A 12567-nucleotide genomic window follows, 5' to 3' on the forward strand; every position below is an offset into this window, starting at 1 on the left:
ACTATAACTTGGTGTCATGTGATTTTTGACCTTGTCGACCCCAGTCCGACACCAGCACCTCCACCTCATGGCTGTAACTCAGCAGGCGACAGCAGCCAATTTGCTCACAGCAAGCTCCCACAAGCAGCAGTGTGATAATCTGGTCCTTTTACATTGGGACAGAGAAGGCCATTCAGCCAGTCAAGGCCCGTTCCTCCCATTCAATGAGATCATGGCTTATCTGCTGCCTAATTCTCCATACCTGTCTTTAGCCCATATCATGGGATCACAGAATGACTACAGTGCAAAAAACAGATCATTCAGTTCATCAAGTCCACAACAACCATCCAAAGAGCACCCCATGCTATCCCTGTGTTTCCCATGGCTAACCCATCCAGCCTGCACATCCCTGAACGCTATGGGCAATTTAGCACGGCCAATCCACCCTAATTTGCATATCTTTGGGCTGTGGGAGGAAGCCGGAGCACCCGGAGGATACCCACACAGATAAATGGAGAATGTATTAACTCCACAGAGACAGTCACCCGAGGATGGAACTGAACCCAGGCCCTTGGTGCTGTGAGGCAGCAGTGCTAACCGCTGAGCCACCGTGCCACCCATGTTGTAGGATTTTTATGTTCTATTTGTCTGGAAGGGCAGTATTTCTGATGGTGCAGTGTTCCTGTGCTATGCTGGGCCGACAGCCTGAATCATCATCCTCGTGTCTCCGGCCTAACCAAGGTTTGAACATACAGCCTTCTGGCTGTAAGTTAGTGCTCCCCATTGAGCAACAGCCTGCTGACACTGATGGGTTTGAGGCCAAAATATTTTCTAAAGCGTCCCAAATGTCCTCTTCCTTCGCTCATCCAAAGCCTGGCAAAAACCCATACTTTACTTCATTTGATCTCTGGTTCCTACTCTGTTTCATTAGCTTTGTCTAGGCCCATCTGTTTAACCTGTCACCTTGGTTTCATTATACATTAAAATGTGGATAACAGCACACAGAAAGAGAGGGAGGGTGATGAATTTGCTTCCTGAATTCCCTTTTCACAGCTACAACTCTCAAATTGTATTTGATTGGCTTTTGGCTCCAGACGGAACAGCGCAGCGTAGGATGCTTGGAGCAGAATCTAAATTTAGCTTTGACGTTTCTGGTGGAAGAGAAAGACAGTGAGAGAGCCTGGCAATCCAGCAAAGTGGATGACTGCTGTTTGGTCAGAGAGGTTGGAGCCCACGTTTATCATCGGAGCTGGTCTAGGAACAGTTACACTGCAGCACAGCCTTCTGATCAGACCACACAGGGCAGTGCTGTAGAAATCTCACTGTTAAGACCAGATCGAATTGAATATTTGATCAAATCCCTCCCTGTGTCATTGTCTCCATTACCATCTCTCACTCTGATATGATCTCTCTCTCTGTCACACTCTTTATCACTCTCACTCACCTGCTGTCACACGCACATTCTGTCACACACTCTTTCATCCCTCTGTCACACATCACTGTCACCCTCACACTCGCACTCTCTATCACACTCACTGTCACCCTCACACTCGCACTCTCTATCACACTCACTGTCACCCTCACACTCGCATTCTCTGTCACACTCACTGTCACCCTCACACTCACACTCTGACACACTCACTGTCACCCTCACACTCACTCTGTCACACTCACTGTCACCCTCACACTCGCACTCTGTCACACTCACTGTCACCCTCACACTCACTCTCTGTCACACTCACTGCCACCCTCAGACTCTCATTCTCTGTCACACTCACTGTCACCCTCACACTCACTCTCTGTCACACTCACTGTCACCCTCAGACTCTCATTCTCTGTCACACTCTCTGTCACCCTCACACTCGCACTGTCTGTCACCCTCACACTTGCATTCTCTGTCACCCTCACACTCGCATTTTCTGTCACACACTCTCTGTCACCCTCACACTCGCATTCTCTATCACACTGTCTGTCACCCACACACTCATCTTCTGTCACCCTCACACTCGCATTTTCTGTCACACACTCTCTGACACACTCTCACTCATATTCTCTGTCACACTGTCACCCTCACACTCGCATTCTCTGTCACACCTTCTGTCACCCTCACACTCTGTCACACTCACTGTCACCCTAACACTTGCATTCTCTGTCACATACTCTCTCATCCCTCTGTCACACTCACTGTCACCCTCACACACGCACTCTCTGTCATCCTCACATCGCACTCTGTCACCCTCACACTCTCTGTCACACTCTCACACTTCGCATTCTCTGTCACACTCACAGTCGCATTCTCTGTAAGCCTCACCCTTGCATTCACTGTCACCCTGACACTCGCATTCTCTGTCACACTCACTGTCACCCTTACACTCGCATTCTCTGTCACTCTCTCTGTCACCCTCACACTCGCATTCTCTGTCACACACTCTCTCATCCTTCTGTCGCACTCTCACTGTCACACTCTCACTGTCGCCTCCACACTCGCATTCTCTGTCACAACCTGAGTTCCAGCTCCTTCCAGTTGGATTTTGGGGAACAGTGACCTAATTGCCTAATCTAGGAAGTTGGCCATTCATTAGGAATTTTTAGATTATTTATTAAATTTGTTAAGGAGCAGCAATTTAGGTCTGACATATTAGTTACAACAGGAGAGAAAAGCACGTGACCCACAGTGAAGATGGAGGCAGTATCCTTATATTCAGGTGAGAGCTCCCAGATCCTGCCCCCACCCCCTTTCCTGGGCTCCCTCCCTCCTCTCATGGGTCCCCTGTCCTCCTTTCCTCCCATCCCCCCTTCCTCCCCCTCTCCCCTTCCCCTTCCCCCATCACCCTTGCCCCATCCCTCATCCCCCCTTGCCCCATCCCCCCTTCCCACCTCTCCCACTCCCCTCTTTCCCCCCTCTCCCCTTCCCACCTCTCCCCTTTCCCCTCCCCTTCATCTTCCCCTTCCCTCCGTCTCCTTTTGCCCCTCTCCCCCAACCAGCCCTTCCTCCCATTCCCCCACTCCCGGTCCCCTGTTCCCCACTTCCAGACCCCCATACCACCCCACCCCCCCACCCCCAGACCCCAACTCCCGGTTCCACACCCCCTTCCCTCCTCTCCTGGTCTCCCTCCACCCGGGTTCCCCCCACCCCAATCTGACCCCTGTCCCTCCTGTTCCTCTCCCTTCCACATTCTCTCCTGGTCCCCTCCCTCACCTTCCCTCCTCTCTCGGTGCCCCATCTCCCCACTCTCACGGTACAACGCCCCCGCCCCCCCCCACCCGATCCTTCATTCCCCACTCTCCCGGTCTAGTTTTCATTTGAAGAAGTTGGCCACTTGACGAGGTCTGACCTCTGACCCTGAACACTGGTAACTGTGTGCTGTTCCTAGGCCCTGGTGCGTCACCTTGTGTTAGTCACCTGTTTGGTTGCTCCTAGTTAATGGACATGGGATAGTTACGACAGAATAAGTGTTGCCCCCACATCCTCCTCCAGCTTGAGGTCAGCTGACATTTTGTAACACAGATCTTCCTACTTTTCCTAAACAACGTGGGGCAAGGCATCAGTCATCTAGTAACCTGTGTGAGCTATGCCATTGACTCACTGTTTGTTCTGGTTTGTTAGGTGTTTCTTTATGTTTGGACATGTAAAGAGAGAGTCTCTAAATGATTCGAACTTGGCAAAGGGACAATAAGGGAATGAGGGCCCCCCCGTTCCAACAGTGAGGACCCTAATTAGAAACAGAAATTACTGAAGGAGCAGAACTGCTCTCCCTTTCTGCTCTCATCTCCAGCACCTTCCTTTTCCTCTTTCTCAATACGTTGCATTTCCATAGAACCTCACATGAGCCTGAAATGTCCCTGACAGCTTTACAGCCAATTCACTCCTTTGGAAGTCACTGGTGCGGTGAAGAATATTCCATGCATACCAAGCTCCCACACAGCCATGTGCTAATTTTTTTAAAGTGGGGTAGATGTTAGTCAGAATATTAGGGAGAACTTCCTGCTCTTGGAATCCTAGGGCAAGACGACAGGAAATAAGAGCAGGAATAGGCCATTGGCCCCTCGAGCCTGCTCCGCCATTCAATAGGATCGTGTCTGATCCAACATTCCTCATGTTGACTTTCTTGCCTTCTCTCTATGATCTTTGATTCAATGACTGATCAAGAACCTATCTCTCTGAGCCTTAACTACACACAACGACTGTGCACCCACAGCTCTCTGTGGCAAGGCATTCCGAAGACTCTTAACACTCTGAGAGAAGGAATTCCTTCTCAACTCCGTCTTAAATTGGTGTCCCTTTATTCTGAGACTATGCCTTCTGGTCTCCCATAATGGAGACTGCACAGGAGTCTATTCAGCCATCACCTCTGTGTCTCTTTTCAAACTGTTGGATGAATAATCTTTTAAACTTGTTTGGGAGAGCTTCAGTTTAGCATCTAATGTGAAAACCACAGTGTGGCACATCCCTCAGTAGGGCGACAGCCTGGATTTGGTGCTCAGCTCCCTGGAGAGGAGCTGGAACCAACAATGTTGTGATCCAGAGGTAAGACCCATCAAAGAAAAGATCTTGGAGATTGCCAGTCGCTATTGCAATGGCCTGACTGGTATGAATCTGAGATTGACAGCGAGCAGCTTCTGTTGCATTCCAAGCTAGCCATTCCAACTGATCAGCACTCTTCTTCTGAAGCTGTGTCGATTAGTGTTCCCTTTCAAAATGTAGTTTCTTGTGTGAGAGTCCTGACGAGGGCAGGTGGAATGGCTTTGACTTTGTGTCTCATTGTCTGCACCACCAAGTTAATAAGCGAGAGTCAAAAAGAGAAATTGCTGGAAAAGCTCAGCAGCAGGTCTGGCAGAGAAATCAGAGTTAATGTTTTGGGTGTGGTGACCCTTCCTTTGAACTCAAGTCAGTGACATTATTTAACCACAAACCCGGGCTGGCAGATCCACATTCAGTTATTATTTTGCATGCATGGCTCCTCTCATCAAGCCAATTCCATGATCGTAGAATCCCTACAGTGTGGAAAAAAGGCCCTTCAGCCCAACAAATCCACACCTGCCCTTGGACCATCCCACCCAGACTCATCCCCTATAACCCACCTAATCTACACATCCCTGAACACTACAGGTAATTTAGCATGGCCAATTCACCCAGCCTGCACATCTTTGGACAGTGGAAGGAAACCGGAGCATCCGGAGGAAACCCACGCAGACACGGGGAGAATGTGCAAACTCCACACAGACAGTTGCCCGAGGGTGGGATTGAACCTGGGTCCCTGGTGCTGTGAGGCAGCAGTGCGAACCACTGAGCCACTTGGTTATTGACTCAAGTAGAAGTTTAATGTAACGAGGCTTTTCTTGAAATGTACGTGCGTAACCTCGCTGTGAAGTGATAGTGAGAGATAGTAGGAACTGCCGATGCTGGAGTCTGAGATAACACAGTGTGGAGCTGGAGGGACACAGCAGGCCAGGAAGCATCAGAGGATCAGGATAGCTGATGTTTTGGGTTGGGACCCTCCTTCAGAAGAAGGACCCTTTTTCTGAAGAAGGGTCCAGACCTGAAACGTCAGCTTTCCTGCTCTGCTGTTTTTGCCTGGCCTGCCGTGTGCCTCCAGTTCCACACTGTGTTATCTATGAAGTGACAGTTAGAGCTTTTAATGGGAACTCTTTGAAGAGCAGTGCAGCAACCTTGTGATACAAGAGCATCATGTCGGATGATGCAGAGGGTGACCTGCAGCTTCCAGGAGGCCTTGGACCAGTAATACCCCCTGAGGTTTTAAGCTTTGGGGATAGAGGATTTTAGGCTTGTTTGTGGAACACAAGAATGTTTCTATTCTTCTGGGCTACCCAAAGGAAAGGATGAAGGAACATTTCCTGGAAGCCTTCATCCCAAACCTGGACCTCACATCAGTGGTGAATCGAAGGCTAGGGGCATGGTGTAAAGGCAACAATCTTTTCCCCCAGCATCATGCCAAACGATGGAGCTGGGCATCAACTTCAGGAAGTGGACTGGAGGGCTCAATGGTGCTGAGGTGGAGATAGTCAAGGCTTCACGGTCCTAGGAGTAAGTATCACCAGCAATCTGCCCTGGTCCGTCCATGTTGATGCTGCGATGACGAAAGCACAGCGACGCCTCTACTTCCGTGAGAGGCTAAGCAAATTCGGCAGGCCCACAATGATTCCTACCCATTTTTGTAGATGCACCATAGAAAGCACTCTGTCTGGATACATCACAGCTAGGTACGGCAACTGTTCTGCCCAAGACCACAAGAAATTACAAAGAGTTATGAACATAGCCCAGTCCATCAGGAAAAAAAAAACAGCCTTTCTCCTTTTGCTGCTTTGAGAAAGCAGCAAACATAATCAAAGACCCCTCCCACCCCAGTTATAGTCTTTTCAATTCTCTTCCCTTGGGCAGAAGATGCAAAAGTTTGAAAACGTGCACCAGCAGATTCAAGGACAGCTTCTTCCCTGCTGTTGTCTGACTTATGAACGGACCTCTCATACATTAAAGTTCATCTTTCTCTGCACCTTCTCTGTAGTTATAACATTATCTTCTGCACTCTGCCTATTACCCTGATGCACTTATATAAGGTATGATTTGCCTGGTTAGCATGCAAAACACTACTTTTCACTGTATTATGATACATGTGACAATAATCAGATCAAATCAGTGATTTCATTGAATGTTGGAGCAGACCCAATGGGCTGAATGGCCTACTTCTGCTCTTAGTGAAGGGGTTGGAATAAACAAAAGGACAGAACTGACACCTCGGCTGTAATAATTCGAGCTCCTGTGGAGTGATTATGTTCAGTTCAGGATAAAGTATTCCAGAAAGGATGTACTAGTCCTGGAACAGGAGCAGTTCACTAGATTCACTAGAATTGTGAAGGGTTAAATTTTGATTCCAGATTAAAGATAGAAACATAGGAGCAGGTGGAGGTCATTTGACCCTTTGAGCCTGCTCTGCCATTCGTGATGATCATGGCTGATCATCCAACTCAATAGCCTAATCCTGTTTTCCCCCCATAACTTTTGATCCCATTCGCTCCAAATGATGTATCTAGTTACCTCTTGAATACATTCAATACATTTGACGTCAATTACTTCCTGTGGTAATGAGTTCCACAGGCTCACCACTGTTTAAATGAAGAAATGTCTTCTCATCTCCATCCTAAGTGGTCTACCCCAAATCGTCACACTGTAACCCCTGGTTCTGGACACACCCACCATCGGGAACATCCTCCCTGTGTCTACCCTGTCCAGTCCTGTTAGAATTTTATAAGTCTCTATGAGATCCCCCCTCATTCACCTGAACCCCAGCGAAAACAATCCCAACCCAGTCAATCTCTCTGCACGTCAGTCCCACCATCCCCACATCAGCCTGCTAAACCTTCGCTGCGCTCCCTCGAGAGCCAAGAGCATCCTTCCTAAGAAAAGGAGACCAAAACTGCACGTAATATTCCAGGTGTGGTCTCAGCAAGGCCCTGTATAACTGCAACAACACATCCCTGCTCCTGTACTCAAAGCCTCTCACAGTGAAGGGCAACATACCAATTACCTTCTTTACCTCCTGCTGCACCTACATGCACAAGGACACCCAGATCCCACTGCACACTCCCCTCTCCCAATTTAAGTGAGATTAACTTAGGCTTCCTTTGAGCTTAGTCGGGCAGTTTAATTGAGGTGTTTAAAATGTGAATTTCAAATAAACCTGATGGACCATAACCTGGTGCCATGTGATTTCTGGCTTTGTCCACAGCGGAGTGGCATCTCCTCATATTGATTGGGAGGGGAGTTGATTGAGTGGGGTGTTTGGGAGTCTAGAATGCGGGGCATTAAATTACTATAAGAGTCAGTTCATTCAGGAAAATCAAGAAGTTGATCTAAATTCACACAAAAGGTTGTGAGAACCAGGCACCGCCTCCAGCCTGGAAGCTTTCAGCCCCGAGATTGATTGATGTTTGTTCAGTGAAGATTTCACTGAAGGAGGTGGTGTAAAGACGAGTTAATGAAATGAAGGTTTTTGATGAAGGGCCTAGGCCCGAAACGTCAGCTTTTGTGCTCCTAAGATGCTGCTTGGCCTGCTGTGTTCATCCAGCCTCACAATTTATTATCTCAGATTCTCCAGCATCTGCAGTTCCTACTATCACAGATCAATTGTGTTCTGGTTGAATGATGGAACAGGCTCGAGGGGCTGAATGGCCTATTCCTGTTCCTATAACTGTGTATTCCTATTTCTCCTGCCAAAACAAACCCATTTTGTACTTGTTGATATTCATTTTCATTTGCCATTTGTCAACCCACTTTGCCAACTTGTTGGTGTCCTGCTTTATATTGGTATCATCACCTGTTCCTTTCCTGGAATGCGATCGCCCCTACATGACTTCAGTCTTGGCAATAATTTCAGGTACAGCTAAGGCCGAGCTGTAGAATCTTCTGGTATTCTGGTTTGGAGAGTGATGATTGTGTGGATCCTCAACTGATCAAAGGGACATGTCCAAAGAAGTTGTATAGTTGCTACATAAGTAATTGGTCGGGTCCCATTTGTCTTGTTAATCACAGGAAGGATGTCATTTTAGACCGAGTAGAGTTTTTGTTAGCTTAGAGCACGCGTGGGCCCAGGGGAGGATATTTGTCTTTACAAGTTCACAGGGTGTGGACATCCCTGGCTGGGCACTATTTATTACCCATCCAGTTCTAAGAAAGGATCACTGGACCCAAAACATTAACTGATTTCTCTCCACGAGGTGCTGCCAGACCTGCTGAGCTTTTCCAGCGATTTCTGTCTTGGATTCTGATTCACAGCATCCGTGGTTCTTTCGGTTTTTAATTTACTACCCGTCCCTAGTTGCCCCCAGAGAAGGTGGGGGGGGGGGGTGAGCTGCCTTCTTGAACTGCTGCAGTCCTTGTGCTGTAGGTTGACCCACAAGGCCCTTAGAGAGGGAATTCCAGGATTTTGGCCCAGTGAACAAACACTGATATGTTTCCAAGTCAGGATGCTGAGTGGTTCGGAGGGGAACTCGCTGGGGATGGTGTTCGTGTGTATCTGCGGCCCTTGTCTTTCTAGATGACGGTGTCTGTGGTAGGGTCTGGTGCATGAACTGATAGGGTTTAAATTGCCGATGTTCCTTGCAACCGCTCTGTTTATTTACCCAAAAACACAAGACAAAAGCTTGCGGTTCAGTAGATAAATTGAAGAACTGGCTGTTCAAAATATCTCTTGGCAAATTAGTATAATTCTATGCTAATTCATTGTTATCCACCTCACAAACATCCAGCATCTTTTTGCTGCTGATGTACTGGCTCACAAAGGCTGCCAGGCGTCTCTAGTTACTAGCTGTGTCATGTTGCTGAGCTACTGTTTGGATTTGATGGATGGGTATGCGTTGCCATGGAAACAGTCGATCTGCGACTGTAAGGCAGAGGCCATGTTTGGATCAGTATCAGCCAATGGCGGTTGGTCAGAATTTTATTAACAGCAGCACCTCGAGCTCCTGTGTCTCAGAGTTAGTGACACTGAGCCTGGGGGGGATTTAGGTTCAAGTCCTGTCTGCTCCAGAGGTGTACAGTAACTGGTTGATTGGAAAATATCTGAAATGCTTTGAAGGTGGCATAAAATAAAATTGCCGCAGAAGGCCTTTCAGATCTTTATGCGTAATCTGGCTCAGTTGAAAAAAAAGCAATTCAATTAATCGAGAGATGGTAAGAACTGCTGGGGCTGGAGTCTGCAGTAACGCAGTGTGGAGCTGGAGGAACATAGAAGGGAAAGGTCCAGACCCAAAAATTCAATTAATCCCATGTGCCCCTCTCCCATGGTAAAGATGCTGTTCTAATAAGGAGTTGCATATTAGGGTTTTACAAACTCTGTGGGTTAGATTATTCCCAGCAGTAAAACCCATTGTAGGTTCTGAAGCATTGCACTAAAATAACTGTGTGTGCAGTTTGCAGAGTCACAACAGTGTATACAGACTCCTTAAATGTCAGTTCTCATCCAGGCATGGTAAATACATAACAACAAACTTTACCTGAAAATAAAACATCTTTTGCAAATATTTACTAATTTCCTTTTGAAAGATGTTATTGCATACATTCCTGTGCTCCTTCAGTGCCTTTTGATGATAGCAACTTGCGTTAGAGAATAAATTTTCCCCATTTCCCCAACAATGCAGCAGCAAACAGCGTGAGTATTGAAGGTGATGGAGAGAGTGTTGAAGGTGATGGACGGAGAGAGTGTTGAAGGTGATGGAGAGCGTGTTGAAGGTGGTGATGGAGAGAATGCTGAAGGCGGATGACGGAGTGAGTGTTGAAGATGATGAAGGGTGAGTATTGAAGATGATGGACAGAGAGAGTGTTGAAGTTGATGACGGAGTGAGTGTTGAAGGTGATGGATGGAGTGAATGTTAAAGGTGGTGATGGAGAGAGTGTTGAAGATGATAACGGATTGAGTGTTGAAGGTGGTGACGGAGAGAGTGTTGCAGGTGATGACGGAGAGAGTTTTGAAGGTGGTGATAGAGAGAGTGTTGCAGGTAATGAAGGAGTGAGTGTTGAAGGTGGTGACGGAGTGAGTGTTGAAGGTGGTGACGGAGAGAGTGTTGAAGATGATGGACGGAGTGAGTGTTGAAGGTGGGTGATGGAGAGAGTGTTGAAGGTGGTGACAGAGAGAGTGTTGAAGATGATGACGTAGAGAGTGTTGAAGATGATGAAGGAGAAAATGTTGAAGGTGGGTGACGGAGTGAATGTTGAAGGTGATGGACGGAGAAGGCGTTAAAGGTGGTGACGGAGAGATTGTTGAAGATGATGACGGAGAGAGTGTTGAAAGTGATGGACGGAGTGAGTGTTGAAGGTGATGACGGAGAGAGCATTGAAGATGATGATGGAGAGAGTATTGAAGGTGGGTGATGGAGAGAGTGTTGAAGATGATGATGGAGAGAGTGTTGAAGGTGATGGACGGAGTGAGTTTTGAAGGTGGTGACGGAGTGAGTGTTGAAGGTGGTGATAGAGAGAATGTTGAAGGTGGGTGACGGAGTGAGTGTTGAAGATGATGGTCGGAGAAGGTGTTAAAGGTGGTGACGGAGAGATTGTTGAAGATGATGAAGGAGTGAGTGTTGAAGGTGGTGATGGAGAGAGTGTTGAAGGTGGTAATGGAGAGAGTGTTAAAGGTGGTGATGGAGAGAATGTTGAAGATGGTGATGGAGAGAGTGTTGAAGGTGGTAATGGAGAGAGTCTTAAAAGTGGTGATGGAGAGAATGTTGAAGGTGGTGATGCAGAGAGCATTGAAGATTATGACGGAGAGAGTGTTGAAGGTGGTGATGGAGAGAGTGTTGAAAATGGGTGACGGAGAGAGTGTTGAAGATGATGAAGGAGTGAGTGTTGAAGGTGGTGATGGAGAGAGTGTTGAAGGTGGTGATGGAGAGGGTGTTGAAGATGGTGATGGAGAGAATGTTGACGGTGGTGATGGAGTGAGCGTTGAAGGTGGTGATGGAGTGAGTGTTGAAGATGATGACGGACTGAGTGTTGAAGATGATGATGGAGTGAGTGTTGAAGATGATGAAGGAGTGCTGCTCAAATGCTCTGTTTTGTCCTGGGGAATAATGATACTCTCCCCTGCCCTTTCCACTCCCCTGAAAACTGTGTCCAACTCCCCTTCTGATTGTACTGCCCCTTTAGGTGCTGTGTTCTAGATTGTAACTTGGTGTGTTTTTGTTTCAATGGTTCATTTACAGACAATCTGTGGAATGACCAATCCCTGGAGATAGACCCAGACCTTCCCCCGGGCTGGAGAATTATCCGGGACACAAGTGGCACTTACTATTGGCATGTACCAACTGGCACTACACAATGGCAGCACCCAGCGTGCACATCAAACATCAGCCTGGACTCCAGGAAGTTGTCACCAGCCCTGTCCCCAAGCCTGGAGCACAAGGTGAGACATACAGACAGGGAAAGCTCAAACGAACAATGGGGCCATTTTATCGCAAGATGTAGGGTTGGGTGCAGATGTGCTTGTGTCAATGTGAGTGAGTGAGTAAATAGGTGAATTTATGTGTTTCAGTCTGAGTGTGTATTTGTGTATGTGTGCGCATCGGTGTGTGTGAGAATGTGTGTCTGTCTCAGTGTGATTGAGTGTATGAGTGTGTTTTTGTGTGTATGTGTGTGTCTGAATGTGTGTGTGTTTGCATGTATCTGGCGTGCGTGTATCAGTGTGAGTTTCTGTGTCCATGTGTGTGTGTCTGCGCTCGTGTGTGAGTGAATGCGTGTGTGCCTGTGTGTTAGTAATTATCGAGTGAATGTGAATTTCCTGTATGAGTGTATCAGTGTTTCTCTGTATTGGTGTGAGAGACGTGAGGTAGTCTCTGTCATCTGTTCTCTCTGGATATCTGAGTGTAGTTTCCCTGTTTCTGTCTGTCTCAGGCGGTTATCCCAGGAGCTGCTGGTGTGCACCGATTGCCTGGAGGAGTGAGGTTCCAGAGCTCCATGCCTGCTTCTTCATCAATAAACCTGCGGTAAGATGGTGTGCGATTCCAGGGAACTGGGGTATTAATTTGTTGATACAGTGTAAAGGCCACTCTACTAAGTGACGGACCAGTGTCAGGATTCTTCAG

The 12567-nt window shown here is 47.6% G+C and overlaps 1 protein-coding gene across 1 annotated transcript in view; it reads left to right on the forward strand.

Moving 5' to 3' along the window:
• Window positions 1-12567, forward strand: part of apbb3 (amyloid beta (A4) precursor protein-binding, family B, member 3) — an 89153-nt gene that overhangs the window by 16871 nt on the left and 59715 nt on the right. The window contains exons 2-3 of the mRNA XM_048543410.2: window positions 11689-11888; window positions 12377-12468. Of these exons, the coding sequence (XP_048399367.1) occupies window positions 11689-11888; window positions 12377-12468 (292 nt within the window). The remainder of the gene's footprint in view (window positions 1-11688; window positions 11889-12376; window positions 12469-12567) is intronic.

Source organism: Stegostoma tigrinum, chromosome 13, assembly GCF_030684315.1.
Source record: "Stegostoma tigrinum isolate sSteTig4 chromosome 13, sSteTig4.hap1, whole genome shotgun sequence".
NCBI lineage: Eukaryota > Metazoa > Chordata > Chondrichthyes > Orectolobiformes > Stegostomatidae > Stegostoma > Stegostoma tigrinum.